At 35.4% G+C, this 17,636-nt stretch overlaps 1 protein-coding gene across 1 annotated transcript; it reads left to right on the forward strand.

Annotated features, from left to right (window-relative positions):
- The first annotated feature begins 2,258 nt into the window (after window positions 1-2,258).
- On the forward strand, window positions 2,259-13,520 carry LOC107773034 (ubiquitin-conjugating enzyme E2 28-like). Its single transcript, XM_075255519.1, has 5 exons — window positions 2,259-2,388; window positions 2,561-2,674; window positions 5,398-5,525; window positions 12,476-12,580; window positions 13,080-13,520. The coding sequence occupies exons 2-5, from the start codon at window positions 2,605-2,607 to the stop codon at window positions 13,221-13,223; spliced, it is 447 nt and encodes a 148-aa protein (XP_075111620.1). The 5' UTR covers window positions 2,259-2,388; window positions 2,561-2,604; the 3' UTR covers window positions 13,224-13,520.
- The last annotated feature ends 4,116 nt before the right edge of the window (window positions 13,521-17,636 follow it).

The following is a 17,636-nucleotide window of genomic DNA, read 5'->3' on the forward strand; positions in this document are numbered from 1 at the left end:
CTAGTAAGTGTCGAAGTCGACCATCTCGTCTTTACTTCTTCGAGATTAGACGGGATACTCATTGGGTACACGTTGTTTTCGTACTCATACTACACTTCTGTGCATTTTTGTTGCACAGGCACATGCATCACTAGTGGCCTAGTGGGCGTAGCAGCATGACCAACACGGAGACTTAGGTGAGCTGCATTTCCGAGACGACCCGCAACCAACAAGTCTCTTTCAGATTACTGTATTTATTTTCTGTCCAATATTGTATTCCGGACGGTTATTGTATTACATTATTTCTTAGAAATTGCTCATGCACTTGTGACACCGGATTCTGGGATGTCTATGTGTTTATTCAGTATTTTAAGATTGTTAACGGTATCATTATCTACTCAGTGAAATTAATTATTTATTGTTTAAAAGTTTAAAAGTTTATAAAAGGAATGATTTCAAAAATATCAAAACAAGAAATTACTAGTTATTCGGTATAGGCTTGCCTGACAACAATGTCCGGCGCCATCACGACTCTTAGTGGATTTTGGGTCGTGACAATAAAGTTACAAATTAATGAAAAGCCACATAACGTAATAAAACTATATATTAGATTAAAAAATAGCAAAGTTATATTAAATTATTAAAAATTTACTATTAGAAAGAAAGGGAAAAACAATTTGAATTTGAGATTAGAAAGTTCTTAAAACTATGTTGAGAAAGCTCAAACTACGGAGAATACCACGAAATTAAAGTCTTATTTATGAAAAATAAAAAAACAAATACATATTTAAAAATACATAATATAGGTACTAATGAAAATTAGGAATTAAATTTGAATCTTAAAACTAAAAAAGAAAAAAAATTACGTAAAGAAATAAAATGACAGTGAAAATATTACTACAACATTTAGATATAATGTATTCAAATAATTAAAAAAATATTTTCCTATGATTAATATCTGAATTGAATGCAGTTATTTTAAGTTTGAAAGCATAGCATAATATTTTGAAAATGCGGTCCAATTTACAACATAGAATGATAAGAATTATTTAAATTTAAGATGAGATTTTTTTATTTCATAATTTTTTTTTATTTTTGAAAATATCATGTAAAGAAATAAAATAGTAAAAATATTAATACAATATTTAGATATAATGTGTTCAAACAATTACGAAATATTTTTCTATGATTAAATTAAAATTTTAAAAATATAAATTAATTTATAATATAGGTAATTTTACTAATAATAATTAAAAATTAAATTTTTATCTTAAAGCTAAAAAGAAAAGAAAATTTAACTGCATCTAATACAAAAAATAATTGTAAGAGAACTCACTATTTGGAACGTAATAATCAAATAACTTATGTATTAATATCTTAGACTAATTCAAAGTTACAATTTAAAATAAAATATGATATTATTTTGGTTATATGTAAAATATTAATATAAAAACTATTTAAAATATAGTAGGGAAGAAATGTATAAAAAAAATAAAGGTAGTGTGATTTATACTTTAAATTAATTGAAAAATAAATAATTAAATTATATTTAAAAATATTATCGATAAATTTAAATGATTAAAAAAATTCCGAATAAGAGGATACAAGCATAAAAATATACCAAATTTCAAAAATAAAATATTTATATTTATTAAAGACTATTAAAAAGATAATAAACAAGATATTGATTAAATTATTAAGCTAATAAAAAATTATATGATAGTATAATAATATTAAATAATAAATAATACAATAACTATAAGAAAAGAACAAAAATAAAAAAGAATTTGCATAAAATGATGTGATGAATAAGACATATTTGACTTTCAGTCAAAAACAAAGTGATAATAAGATTTTTTTAAAATAATATGATATATTGTGCTCAAACAACACAGATCACAACATGACATATTTAGTATTTTTTAATATTGATATCAAATTAAAATACAAGTACTAAAATCAAGGGATTAGTCTGCTACAAATAAAATAAAAGTTGTCTACTACGAGATTTGAATAATAATTTCATATCTTGGTTCAAAATTAATATCTAATGTTATATACTAATTTTTATATGAACGGTTTATATTTTAAGGTTATTTACACATAATTCAAACAACATAGATTACAATTTGATATAATTTGTGTCCGCACATCGCACGGGTACTAATAGTAATTTACACTTATAAAGAACATATTAATCTAATTTACACTTATAAAGAACATATTAATCTAATTTTATTCGGTTAATGAGTCCCTATCAAACTCAAAGCAGCCAGAGACATTAAGGTAGGTCCCGACTCACTTGCCATTCCTTTATTTCCGCGTTAAAGAAAAGAGGCATGAAAACAACAACAAAGCACTGAAGAAAGAATCATAGATTTCTACTATTTTTTCCGTACTGTCAAATCAGGTAATATTCACGCGTCTATTTCTTTATATATATATATATATATATATATATATATATATATATATATATATATATATATATATATATATATATATATATATATTTGCAAGATTCTGTTATTTTTCCTCCATAAAATTTCATCTCAATCTGCTTCTTCTTGTTTATATTGTTGATCTCTTCATTTTGCTAGGGTTTTTTTCTTCGCTCTCTCTCTGATGGCTTCGAAACGGATATTGAAGGAGCTTAAGGATCTCCAGAAAGATCCTCCTACTTCTTGCAGTGCCGGTATCTCTTCTTCTGTTTTATACAATTCTTATATCATTTCTTATATGCCTTTTTAATTATGATGTCCGGTGTTTCTCAGTGTCCGAGATTTATAGTTTGTAATATTAGATTAAATTATTCGTATTGGAATGAAATGGGCCTGAATAGAGTGGGATGAATACAAAGGATTACTATAATCGGCCCTATCTAATTTCGGATTGAGGTGTGATTTTATTTATTTTGTAATTGTGTGATTTTATTTATTTTGTAATTTTCCTTGGGTTTGCTAGTTGATCTCTGGTATCTCAATGTACATGGTGTCTGTGAGAGGCCGATGCAGTGCGTCTCGGCACCATATTTTTGACACGGAGCATAAATTTATGTGTAAATCTCCACTAAACTTGCAACAATTAGTAGATATGAATCCATGATTTAAAAGTACAATTGGTTTAATGCGAAAACTCTTAAAGGTTGACCACAACAACAACAACAAAAACCTAATAAAATATCACAAGTAGGGTCTTAGGAGGGTAGTGTATGTGCAGACCTTACCCTTACCTTGTGAAGGTAGACTTAAAAGGTTGAACACATACAACTTAAATCTTGGATCCATCTCTAGTGTTTGTTGTTGTATTTAGGTATGTATCTTGCATACATGTGCAATTCAATTAAGATTGTATGGTGCATTTGTGAAATGGAAGGCCGTTTCTGATCCGAGCTAAGTTATCTTAGGGTAACTAGCCTGCCTGGATTTGATGCTTTTGGATAGAATATGTTTGTATATGAGGGAGGCAGAGTTTCTATTACCACTAAACCTAATCATGTTGTAATTGAAATTTGTCCCTGCACTGTTTTTCTGAACCCTTGAAACATCTAACATATGCTGTCTTACAGAAAGCATCTGATCAAACTAAAGATAAGTTCATAAGCAGAATCGGTTTATGCCTTAATTTATTTCCCAATACTAATTGCAGTGGCACTATATGTATTTTTTTTAGGTAAGGGAGCGGTTCTGTATGTATATATATATTATTTGATACATATTTTATTTTCGCATAAAATTACGCTAGAACATGCATGTTATTTCCCATTTGGCCATAAAATCTGGGAGTATTTTGTCAGATTTTATTTTCAAATATTTGTTTGTTTATACTTTATAGATTTTAACCATTTTTTGGCAGATTTTGAAAACAAAATCTTCAAATCCGAAAAACAACTCTAGATTAATTTTTGAAGTTTTAAATACTCATAAACTTCAAATTCTTTCAAGTAAAATGCGTGTCCAAACACAATTTTAACTTTCAAAAGTTATTTTTCATCTTATCTTCAAATTTTTATTTTTTTTCAAGTTTTAACCAAACCTATGTCCAAACGCTAGCGTCAATTGTGTTTTTTGGTTTATGCTATAAACTAGAAAGGAATGTAACTTATAAAAAAAACAGGAAATTGAAGGAAATGTAAGTTGGTTTATCTTGTGGTACTTTTTTTTCCCCGGGTAGTGTGATACTTCATCATTCTGTGTTTTGTTTCTCAATATTTAACCTAAACAGTTTAATCTCCAAGCTTTTTGGCCATCTACCTTTAATCGATGCAGATGAAAATCACTTTCTTATACTGTATGGCTTCATTTTATCAATACAATCTCGTGTTTACTGATAAAAAAATCACTTTCTTATATATATATATATAACACAGGCGAAGTGGGCAATTAGAGTTTTTGGTTTTAGTGTCGAAGGCTGTATTCTTGTTGTGATCAGCTTTTCATGGGATCGGCTATTACTGAAGTGTGAGTTTGTCCGTTTTGTAGCTTTATTTAGAGGATCACTTGTCTGTATTTTGGTGTCCTTGTGGCAATGTAGTATAGTGAGGTTACTAGTTGGGTTTTGTAAATTGTAAACTTAGTTGAATAATCCCTATTGCTTCAGTCAGTTACTTTTGAGCTCCAAAGAGCAATTCTCTCTCCACAGGTCTAAGGCCACATCTCGATTTCACTCCTTATGGTATCTGGTAACTTTACCTTTTCAAAATTTATAGTACATTAGCTCTTCTATCTTGTGCAGCCCAAATATATGTTGGCAGAGTGCTCTACCTGATTCTCATGGAGATAGGAAAGCTTTTCTTTAGTGGTTTTATTTATTGTCCATGACTAGGCTTCTTGTTGATTTTTATTTTAATAAATATTTCAAACTAAAATAACAAGTGAGAAATTGTGGCACAAAAAGGTTTAGACGCGAGGGTTTTGTCTAATGGTTTCTCTTGGCAGAGCTTATGCAATGACTAGATTAATTCTTTTTAAAGTATTTGACTAGAATAATTACTTTGTCATGTACTCTGTTAATTCCTCCAAGTTTCCTAGTTTTGGTATCTATACCGTCATGTCAGTTACCTTTGAAGTTGCTTTTCGGATCTTTTTATTTGAATCTAAGCCTTGTGATAATTGATAGTCCATGTCAAGACATCCTACAGATGTTATTTTGCCTATATTATGATTTAAGTCCGTTACGCCTGTTGTACTTTCATCTAGTTTCCTGATATGTGATTCTAGTTTTCAATTGGTTTCAACTTCCACGTTTGCTTGATGGAAATATTAAATTAAAATACAGGAGACTGTAGTTTCTTTCAATTTTAGTGGTAGGGTATTAGCAATGCTATGCACATGTTCTTGTATCTTATAAAAGGGAATAACTATGTCATTCATGACTTCATGTTTTTTAACTTCCTAACTTCCTATACCATGTTTACAGGCCCTGTTGGAGAGGACATGTTTCACTGGCAAGCTACAATAATGGGCCCTCCAGATAGCCCCTACACCGGGGGTGTATTTTTAGTCACTATCCATTTTCCTCCTGATTATCCATTTAAACCTCCTAAGGTATGAGAGATATCTCAACTTGATACTGTTCTATTCAGTTTTGAATTGTAGCACAGTGTTGAATTTTTGAATGTCTTCTCTGGCTTTGGACAAATATACTCAATGCTTGTAATTGGGTGCATTCTTTTTGGCCATTGGAGCCTGCAAGAGAAGTTTGTGTAACAACAAATTTCGTGCCTAAAAAATAATCAAGACTAGAAATTGCGTAACAAATGTAGTATTCCAAATATTACAATCTCTAGAATTTCTTCAATTTGAAGAGAAATTATCATCTTATTCTTTTTTCCAACTGTTAACTCACGGGATTGAAACTTAATCTTAAACTTGAGGTTAGATATTAGATCTTAAAATCATGAGATCTTAAAATCATGCCTTTTCACCTGAGTAGTGAAAAGGATATATTTTTTTGCTTTGATTTGAATCACTGATCAATTAGATTGAAGCAGTGACAAGGTCACATCTGATATTCCAAAACATGTCAATTAGCATGTGGCGCACTTTCGTTAGCCTTTTGATTTGACTTGGCATGCCACGTCATGATCCTATTGACTCCTTATTTGACTTTGCATGTCATGTAATTTGTCACATGGCACAAATTTAGGCCTCTATAATAAGAGAAACATTATGGCTAACAAAGTAGACTCGTCATTTGAAGTCTAAATAAATGGACCAGCCTAAATAATTGAACTTCTTAATTAGATCCATGTATATTGGACCTGAATAAACATCCGATTTATTAGCTCACAATATTTACTTGGACTAATATGTCTTGAATTTATAATATAGTCCAAATTATTTTATGAATTTGAGTCTAATAAAATTTAAATGCCTGCAAATGCCCCATACCTCAAAATTTTGTCGAGGTGTAGACTTGTCGAACATGAAAGATCAGGCTTGAAGTAATTTTTTTTTGCTGATAGTGTTGTCCGGGCCAACTTGCATGTACCTCAACTATTCTAGTGGGTATTTGCTACCTCCCACCAGTAGAGGCATCGAGTAACTCTCTCTACCCAGGATTAGGGAGATAGGAAGAAATTACCTAGTGTTTTTTTGCATGCATGTGATTTGAACCTGAGACCTCATGATTCTCCTACTACATTGCCATTAAATCACACCCTTGGGTTTTAGGCTTGAAGTAATTGCTTTGTTTATGTATGCCTCCTGCATCCATGAGAGGAATTGGCTGATTATAAAGCAAAATTTTATAGTCTTACTTCTGGATTAAAGCCTTAATTAAGGCCTATTTCATCCTCTTTATATTTGTAGGATGGCAAATATAATTTGACTTTGTTTAGGAGACAAACAACCACCAAAGTACCTCTATATAAATAGGCTTTTGGTCTTGATTTTTCTCATCATTGATTGAAGGCTTTCAAGCAATGTAGCATGTTGATAAGCTCTAATACTCTAACAAGTAAATTTTCTTCTTTTTCTTTTCTATTTTTGCCTATTTTTTATCGCTCAATGCACCTATGGTAGAAAATTTATATCTTAATGTAGGAATGTCCAAATCATAAGCCGTTTATTTTTTTCAGAAACTAGACTTTAAGGGCTACAACATATCCAAAATTCAGAGCTAGACTCATAATTTTAAGAAATCAACCTTGAAATTATGAAATCCAAAATTCAGGGCCTAGCTCAAGTGGCAAAGGGTGGTGGATTTGTATCTTAGGTCACAGGTTCAAGCCCCCACACCATGCAAAGCAAAGCCTGGTATTTAAGTGGAGAAGGGTAGAGGGACGGGCCCATTATCCACCGAGTTTCGAAGGCTGCGGTTGGTCCAAAGGATCGGCCCCAAACGGATTTCTCGGTCATCAAAAAAAAAAAAATTAAGAAATCGACCTTGATATTTACATTGTGCGCGCCTTCACCAAAAAAATTATATCTTGATGTAGGAACATTCAAATCACAAATCATTTTTTTGTTGCTAAAAAGAAGATTTCAAGGGCTACAACATATCTAAAATTCAAAGTCAAATTTCTTGTAGATTAGGCTTGGTAATTTTTTTGAAATCGACTTTAGATTCGATATTCAGTTTGGAACGATGTCACCAGAAAAATTATATCTTGACAGTCGACGTAGGAGCATCAAATCCAAATATGTATCGTTTGCTAGAAAGTAGACTTCAAAGGCAACACGCACACCAAGAATCTTCAAATCACATGAATTTGTTTAGGTGAATTTTCAAACTTGACTACAGTATGTGATTTTTTTTTTTTACTTTGGACAACAGGCTTAGTGAATCTACCTTGCAAACTTGATAAAGAACTATCTTTCTTCCTCTACTGTTTCATTTGTTTCTTATAATATTTTCTTTGTAGGTAAAAAAGGAAAATTTTTAGTTCAAAGAGATGACCCATGAAGATTTTAGTTTTAGGATCTAAGGGTCGAAAACTATCCCTGCCTTACTATTTCGGCTATATTTTTTTAAAGTCAAACAGGCGTAGTACAAGATGAATTTCACCAATGCTTTAAATTTTTTGCACTTGAGCCTCTTTCTCCATCCACGATTTTACTAGTGATCCGTCTGAAGCAAAGACTTTACACTATATAAGCCGAAGAGTTATTCATGATTTGAGGAAGTCCTCTTAAGGCGTATGGGATAGACAATGTCCCGGTTTCAAGATCATGATTGTTAGCTCTATCTTTCTAAGTCATAAGCATTGTTTCGTGTAACTTGAATATGGTTTACTTTAGAGACTCAACATCCTTTTCCTCTAAGACCCAAGCTTAAATACCTTATAATTTCAGACCATAAGGTTAACAAGGTTAAAACTAGATTGTTAGTTGATACGCTATTATTCGGCTAACATACAACGAGGTGCCCATCTTTGAGGAATCCATCTTTAGTTCCTAGATTGGAATCTTGAATACACCAGCCGCACGTCTTAGACGTGAATTCTTCGTTTCCACAATCATCATGTTAAGAATGTTGCAAGTTTCCCCGGGGCGACAAATCATCAAAGGCTATGCTTATTTGGGTGATGCCTTAACATTCAGTGACGTATTTTATTACATGCTCGACTATTGGGAGTGGGCTGAAGATGTCCTTATTAGGAGTCACCGGTCCTTGAGAGTAACCAAAATTTATGTTGTATATGTTTCACTATTTACTTATGATCGAATACAAACATCATGCAACCTTTATGCTAGACTTGGTGTCCTCGTACAAGTACGTTGCTCACCTCAGCTACAGAGCTATCTATATCATTTGGGTTCTTATGCACGATTAATAGTCTGATAATAGCGGGTTTTTCTGATGGGAAGTTCGTGCCAAATGCTTTAGAACTTGCAGGCGCATATGACAAGGAGAAAAGGTTCTCCCACCCGCAAGCTTATGAGAAGCTATTGGATGCCTGATAACAACTTCGAGAAGGAAACCATGAGTATTCAAACATTCCTGTGAGGAATTGGATAGAGCTTTGGTGCAAGAAAGCTGTAAAGTATGAAAAATTTCCATTGAGAAAAGAAAAGAAGCCTACTCGACTTAATTCAACGCAGAATTCAGTCGAGATCCTGCTATGGGCAGGCTATCAATCATGAATTAGTCCCAAAGTGATATAAATAACTCTTTAACTGAGGGTGAGCATTATATTTGTAAGAGGACACCAAGCTTTACAAAAAGCTTGCATGACATTCGTAGTCCATTATAAGTCAATAATGAAGCATCTACAATATCAAAAACATAAATTTTGTTCGTCTTCAAGGTTGGATAGCTCTTGCTAAGAATGTCTTTATCCCACTTCCAATAGTCAGTAATATAATGAAATTCACCATTGAATTTCAAGGCATCACTCTAATAAGCCTCTCCTTTGATAATTCATGACATTCACAACAAGATGATGAAGGGAGCGACAATTCATGTTTTGGACGTACGACTGTTGTATTCAAGAGTCCAATCTAGCAAACAAGACGAATTCCTCATAGGTGGCCATGTAGCTGCGTATTGTACTGGCTGACTAATGACGCGTCAACTAACAATCTATCTTAACCTTGTTGTCTTTTTTATCTAAAATTTTAAAAGTATAAAGCTTGGAAGAAAGAGGATGTCGTTATTCCGAAGTGAACCATCAAGCTGCATGAAAAAATGCTTATAAAGGTAAAAATAACAATGGTGATATTGGAGCCGAGACATTATCCATCCCATACAGCCTCAAGACCGATTTCTTCATAACATATACTCCCTCTGTTTTAATTTAGATGAGGTAGTTTGGCTCGGCACAAAGTTTAAGGAAAAAAAAGACTTTTGAAATTTGTGGTCTTAAAAGCTTAAGGGGTAAAAACTTTGTAGGGCCATGACATTTCTGTGGTTATAAAAGCTTCACATCAAGGGTAAAATGGGTAAAATGAAGAGTTTAAAGTTGAATTATTTCCAATTTTAGAAATTTTTCATTCTTTTGGAACGGACTAAAAAGGAAAGTGTGTCATCTAAATTGAAACAGAGGGAGTACTAGTCTTCGACTCAAACAATGTAAGTATTTGCCTCGACTAGAGTAGGAGTACAATATTGGATGAAGTAAGAACCTCAAGTGCTAAATTCTTAAAGCGTGGATGAAATTCATCCTCTGCTACGCTTTAAATTTGACTTCAAAAATAAATATATTGAAATCTTGTGCACCTTAAGACCAGTTTCTTCATAGATTACATCTTTGAAATGTTCTTCGATTTCCAATCTTATTTGGTTTTTTTTGGGGGGTGGGGGTGGGGGTGTAATTTTTGCCTGCTTCTTAAAACAACTTCATAGATTGCGTGTTTGAAAAGATCTTCAATTTTCCATAATTGTCGTCCCTTGAACCCTAAGACTAGCTTTTTCATAGGTACAAGAAAAATAATATAGGTAACAAAAGATAACTCAAGTTGATGAATGATATCTGTCAAGTTCGCAAGGAAGGTTCGTGAAGGCTTTATCCAAAGTCAAAACCGTTCCAGATTTTAACGTCAAATTCGAAAATTCTCCCTAGACCAATCCAGTGTGATTTAAGCTAAATTCGTGATGCAGGTGTAACCCTTGGAGTCTTTTTTCTAGCAAACAAAACAATTTGTAATTTGGATGCTCCTACGTCGAGAAATAATTTCAAAATCTAAAGTTGATTTCAGATTTACTTGGCTTGAAGGAATTTGACTTTGAATGTTGTATTTGTAGTCTTCTTTCTAGCAAAAAAAAAAAAAAAAAAAAAAAAAACCCAGATTTGTTATTTGGTGGATGTCTCTACATCAAGATATAATATTTTTTCGGTGAAGTGCGCAAATCTAACACTATTAGCAAGTTAGAATTTAAGGCTGATTTCAGAAAATTACCTGGGACGATCCTGAAGGAACGTAACTCTTAATTTTGGATATGTTGTAGCTCTTGAAGTCTAGTTTCTGAACAAACAAACTTTTGATTTGGATATTCGTATACCAAGATATAAATTTTCTGCCACAGGTGCGACAAGCTATAAAAACGTGGCAAAGATAAAAGAGAAAAAAGTTTACCTGTTAGAATATGGAGCTTCTCAAGTTACTACGTTGCTAGAAAGCTTTCAATCGGTGAGGAAAACTAAGACCAAAAGCCTCTTTATATAGAGATACCCTAAACGATTTTTTGTCTCAAACAAAGTCAACATATATTTGCTCTCCTAAAAGAATTATACTTGCAAGGGCAGTGCGCATAATTTGTGTCATAGATGGATATCTATGGTGGTATTGTATCCTAACACAATTCTAAAAATTAATGGAATGTCTTGAATACTACTTTTAGGAGAGGGCCCAACTAGAGAAATGATCTGTGGAGCTTGGAACATTTGAATGGGAGGATCCCTCTTTAATTAATTACTCAAAAGAATAAAGACTTTTGTTTCTTAGTCTTTTCTTGAAGAAGTTAAAGCTGATTATTAGGTGCTTTCACGTGTGAGCCTTATGTGATGTGTATTGTGCCTTAATTAAGGCTTTGAAGTAAGACCATTATATTGGTTTATAATCAGCTAAACCCTCTCTACAGGCTTATTTTTTTCAACTGTAAGGGTATAAAGGGGCCATTTTTACATGTCAATTTGTTTAAAACATTCCACGGGCTCAAAATGGAGACGTGCAATTTTGCAACGTCAGAAACTTGTGCTCACAAGACACATATCTATCATGTTGGGGTGCCCAATTGATCACTAGTCCCGTGCCAAGTTTAAGGGTCTACCAGTGTCTAATATATTGGCTCATTTGGACTAATATGTTATGAATTTAAAATGTTGTCCACACTATTTTATGGATAGAAATCCAATAAAATTTAAATGCCTACAGTTAGTTTCTGAAGTTAACTGATCGTGTATCAGTAAGGGAGCCTCTAAGCCTCTACTGGATTTACTTATTTTACTATTCTTAATAACATGTCTCTTTAATTGAGATGTCAACTTTTCAAATTGATCAGTAACATGGTTGATGTTAATAGAGCACAATTATATGGGAGCTATGATGTGTTGGTTAGCATTTTTCCTCCTGGGAGCTATGATGCACTAATTAGCATTTTTGCATGCTTCTTTTCTTAGATATTGTTGGTGCCAGATATGGCCATCGGAGAGGAACTCATAATCCGTCCTTATCTATTTTACACTTTATGCTAAATGAATGAATTCGTTTAGAGTCATGTAAAGGAACTCCTGATAAGTATTTCATGTATAGATGTCCTGAGAAACACTAGGATCTTCTGGGTTTAACCTTAAATCTTTTTACCACCTGTTAACCAGTAAAGCAAGCGGCACAAAGTGCGAAGCTTAACATTTTTTTTTTGTTGGGGGGGGGGGGGGGTCTTGACCATTTATATTCGGTACATCTTTTTTGACAAGGAATGCGTTATTGTAAGTCATAAAAGAAAAGAGAGTGTGCACTATTGACGTGTTTATCAGCTTGTAAACTGTATGTGACTATTTTCCTAGTAGACATATTGTTTTACATATAATGGTTAAATAAAATCTTTGCAGGTTGCTTTTAGGACAAAAGTTTTCCATCCAAATATTAATAGCAATGGAAGTATATGCTTGGACATATTGAAGGAGCAATGGAGCCCTGCCTTGACTATTTCTAAGGTTCCTTCTTAACTTTCAACCTTGTTTTTTTTTTAATAATAGGAACTATTTTTTTTTTAAATTTATTAATTGTTTTAATTTATTCTAATAGGAGCTACTTAATACTCAAACATAGGTAAGTCTTGGACTGTCATGGTATCGTGAGTCCTTTTAATCAAATTTATATGCCTTCAGCTAACATATCTGAAGGATAGGAAGTAAAATTATTGACTGATTAGTAAAGGAAATATTTAACTGGAGTTACAAATAAGAGGTGAGTTATTCCTTTGGCTGTTGCCCACTTTTCTTTTTATCTTCTGCGAGTAATGGTGGAAACAGTTCAATACTATATAAATAAAGCCCTTCAGCTGGAAGAATAGGTTCCTTGATGGTACCATTAGTTGTTTCCACGGAATTATGCATTTTCTCACAAAGAGGTTTTTACCATGTTTGACATTCACAAAATATGTCCATGTGCATATGTTTCTTAAGGTGGGAAATGTTTCTGTTTTACCTTCAGGTTTTGCTTTCAATATGTTCACTTTTGACGGATCCAAATCCTGATGACCCCTTGGTGCCTGAGATTGCTCATATGTACAAGACGGACAGGGCAAAATACGAAACAACTGCCCGGAGTTGGACCCAGAAGTATGCCATGGGTTAAACCGTTACCTATGGCACTTGAATTTATGTAAAAAGAAAGAATGCATCTGTCCTCTACTTTTTATACAAGAAGTGTAGAATAGCATTGAACAATGCCTGTGGAGGAATGTTGATGCTTTGAATTTGTTTATATAGATACTAATATTTGAAGAAATCTTGGAAGTGTTTATTTATATGGTTTAGGATTGTAACAATTGGTTTCAACCATCTATTTCATGTAAAACTTTTCACTAAATGTCTCTATAACCTAAGTTCCGCCAATATATTGGTTGATTGGGACTAATTTGTCTTCGAGAAATGTTGAGCGCCTCTGCAATCTTAGCTATATTCTTGAGGTTCGATTTCTTTATCCTGCCATGATTAGTTTAGTATCATAAATTTAGAGTGACACCTATATCATTATGAAATTAAGTCTGATCTCGTCTTGGGCTATAAGAAAAAGCACTACGAGAGAATAAAATTGGATTGATTATGCTTTCAAACAAGAGAGAATACCAGTTTTGCTTTATTCTTGAGTATAAGCCAAGCACTATCTAGTTTCAAAATGGAGAATTTTGGAGCTTGACTTAAATTTGAGATTTAGCATTACCATTCGTAAATTTGTCTCTTTGTTTATCAATCAGAGAAGTTGTGACAGCCACCAATATTAGGTCTATACTGAATCCTCCCAGCTCAGAGAAACAACTTTTTATTAAGAATATAGACCTAAAGTCTAACTCATCATAATATCTAGAATCATATTAAAAATAAAATAAAAAAAAACTCATTCCAGAGCATAAACATCATAACATGGGCTTAACATTGTAAATAAAAAAAAGTGAATGAGTTTGGCTCTGATACCATGTTAAGAATAAGTTTAACATTGTAAACAAAAAATATGGATAAGTTTGGCTATGATACCATATTAAACAAAATAGACTTAAGACCCGTTTGACCATAGATTTTGCCAAAATACATTTGGGTTTCATATGACAAACACATATTTGGCCATATATTTTCCCTACATTTTGGGCCAAAACATCACCATTACGTTTTTTAAAAATTGCCTCAAACTTTTGTATTTTATAAAAAAGCCTACATTTATTATTTTGTAACAATATTGCTTTGTCTTCTCGGTCATCTAATAGTGTATCATGTAGTTCATTATAAAAATGATAATTTTGTATCAAATTTATTTATGTTTAGGACTATGATTTGCGAAAATATAATGAATGTTATTGATAATGGTAATGTTGGGTATTTGTAATAGTTTTTAGAACTTGTAGGTTAAGTCAAGTTTCATGTTTTTCCAAAATAAATTTGGAAATTATGTTTTGAAACTGATGTCCAAACATATTTTCATCTTCAAACCAAACTTCACCCAAATCGGATTTTTCAAAACAAATTTGAAAATCTATGGCCAAACACTAGCTTAGACTTAAGTGCTTAACTCAATCGTAGAATTTGATTGTTACCGTCTGGTCTGATGGGACATACCTGTGTGGGGTAAATGAAAAGTCAAAGAAAAAAAAAGAAAAGATAGAAAGAGATAAGAGTCAAGAAAAGTAGGCCGCCACAATATGAAAGAAAAAATTTGGCGCACAGTTTGTGGTGCCGTTCTGCCGCATATTTACTGTTACGCAACGCTTTCCTGATGTTCTTTGGAAGGGCAACGTAAGGCTAAGCAACCGATGTCAGTGTAGTTGTTGTCCGCCAATGAGGTCCCCTCCGCACGCTAGACTAGATTGTCAGTGCCGTGCGGGAAAACCAATGTCACGAGCAATTGCGGAAGCTGAGAGAGAATTGGGTTTTGAATGATGATGATGATTTTATTGATGACTGAAATGCTGATTACAAAGATGCGGTGTCGAGGGGGAGAGACACCAGAAAAATGCTTGCTTGAAAATGTTTGATTGTTTGGTCCCCCTTAATAATAATTAAAAAAAATAAACTAACATTACATGACTAGTCCTAATAAAGCTGTAGAAGCACACTGAAATGGAAATGATGTAAACTAGTCTATAATTACAATGAAAAGGACTTAGTTTATTACAAGGTAGAACTAAGTCCGATGGCAGCAACTTTGTCTTGCGGGTCAGGGTCTGCGCGCGCGTTGCTGTGGGCGCACGCGACATTTGCTATGCTGGCCTGAGGCTGGGCACTGGTGCTTGGCATCAGGGTCTGTGCGCGAGGCGCTGCTGGAATGGGCCTGCAGCTGGGCGCTGGCGAGGCATCAGGATCTGCGCGCGCGGCATTGTCAGGGCGCGCGACGCTGTTGTCATTGGCCAGCCCTTGGGCGCTGGCGAGAGGCATCGGTGGGGCGATAGAGGCGCATGCGCGCTTGTCACTTGGCGCAGCCAAGACCACGGGGCCGACCATGGCGCTAGGCATTGTGAAGCTTGCTAGGCTGCCATGGGGCGCGACCAAGGGGTCATGGGGCGTGTCTGGAAAGCAGCCCATGACATTCTCCCCCACCTGAGTTGGCGCCGTCCTCGGAGCCTTATGATGATGATGATGATGATGGTTGTTGGATGGGAGGTGTGCGCCCCTCTGTTCTGTGAGATTGCTGTTGTAGCGACGCAATGATTTCATACGGCTGACATGGAAGACTGGATGGATCTTCCACCAGGATGGAGTTTTCACCTGGTATGTGGACTTCCCAATGCGTTTTTCAATGGGCAGGGGCCCGATGTATTTTTGTTGCAGCCGAGGGTCACGGATCCTTTCTGCAAACAAGTACCGCTTTGGGATGCATAGCATTACTTTGTCCCCTGTTTGATGTTGGGCAAAGCAAAGCTTTTGTTCGGTGAACCTTTTTGCCCGCTCTTGGGCTTTGACGAGATAGCTCCGCACTATCCCCATGTTACGCTCCCATTCGCTCGAGAAGTTGGCAGCTCGAGGAGATTTCGGCATGGTGGATGCATTCACCGTTTGTGGGAGAAGCGGTTGCTGTCCGGTAACAATTTCAAAAGGGCTTTTGTTTGTATGATAGCTCTTTTGAGAATTGAAACACAGTTGAGCAACATCCAGGAGCTTCACCCAATGCTTCTGTGATCCGGTTGCAAAGTTGCGAACCGGTCTGTCTGGCCATCCGATGGTGGATGGTTGTCTGAGTTGTGACTCAATGTTGACCCAAAGCACCTAAAGAGATGGGTCCAAAAGTTGCTAGTGAAGCGTGAGTCGCGCCTACTAACAATGTCTTTGGGCAGGCCCCAATGTTTGACAATGTGCGAGAAGAACAGTCGAGCTGTATCTTCTGCGAAGATGTTCTGCGGGGCTGCTATGAAGGTTGCATAGTTTGAAAATTGATCTATGACAACCATGATGGATGCAAGATTACCGACTTGGGGCAATCCCGTGATGAATCTAAGGGAAACACTTTCCCATGGTCTCTGTGGGACATCTAATGGCTGCGAGGGTCCCGTCTGTGATGAGTGATCCGACTTGTCCTTGTGGCATGGCTAACAAGTCTTCACACGCTGAGGAGCGTCACCAGTCTTTTGAGGCCGATGACATGATGGCTGATTGTTGCTACGAAGAGTAGCCGGAACCAGGGGTTCATGTCTGTCGACTACCTTCTCCAACTGCATGGCCGAGATGATTTCAGCGGCCATCTTTATGGGAAAACATGGTATGGTGTAGGGCGTGGCCCCGTTTTCTCCCATCATCAGGAGCATGTTGGCATATGGTACCGATATGGTGTTGGTTTGCCTCATGAACTCCAAACCCACTATGATGTCGAAGTCATCTATGATTGCGATGCGTAGGTCGATGCTTCCTTTGTATGGGCCAAGTTTCACTGGGACATTTGTAGCTGTTCCACCCAATGTCTGGGGTGGTGAGTTGATAGCCTTGACACGGCCTTTGCTCTTTTGCACAACAAGACCTAGGCGCTCTACTTGCGTTGATGACAAGTAGTTGTGGGTGGCACCCGTGTCTATCAATGCGTGAAGGAGCTTGCCGTTCACTTTCAATTCGACGAACATTAGGGTCCTCGCTTGTTTAGGAGGCCTCTCGTCCATCTTTTCCTTCCCTTTCTTGGTGATTGGGACTGATGTTTTCTTAGGAGGACATGCACTGGTCCCCGCTAAGGCATGCGGGATAGAGCCAACAATTGCATTGAAGGCGCCTACCTGGTCGTCTTCTGATGTGTCTGATGCGTCTGACTCATCCTCGACAGTCTGATGAGCATTGACCTTTATGTTTGGGCATTCATTGTTCCAATGTGCTACGCCGCAATGACGGCATTCTGAGGGAGGCTTTCTCCCCTGATTGTTGTTGATGGATGCAGCACTGTTGCTGTTGGAGGGAGGAGTCTTAGTTTTGGATGCACTCCGATCTCCCCCACTTTTGCTTGGGCCACCATTGCTGGGATGGTTCCCGTTGAATCCCCCTCGGACAGACGGCTGGGGCCTGTCGTTCTGAGTTCCCAAAT

Source organism: Nicotiana tabacum, chromosome 1 (genome assembly GCF_000715075.1).
Source record: "Nicotiana tabacum cultivar K326 chromosome 1, ASM71507v2, whole genome shotgun sequence".
NCBI classification, from domain to species: domain Eukaryota; kingdom Viridiplantae; phylum Streptophyta; class Magnoliopsida; order Solanales; family Solanaceae; genus Nicotiana; species Nicotiana tabacum.

Coding starts and splice junctions, on each gene's coding strand:
- LOC107773034 (XM_075255519.1), top strand. CDS start 2,605: ATGGCTTCGAAACGGATATTGAAGGAGCTTAAGGATCTCCAGAAAGAT. Junction 5,526..12,475: donor ATCCATTTAAACCTCCTAAG/GTATGAGAGATA, acceptor AAATCTTTGCAG/GTTGCTTTTAGGACAAAAGT. Junction 12,581..13,079: donor CTGCCTTGACTATTTCTAAG/GTTCCTTCTTAA, acceptor TTTTACCTTCAG/GTTTTGCTTTCAATATGTTC.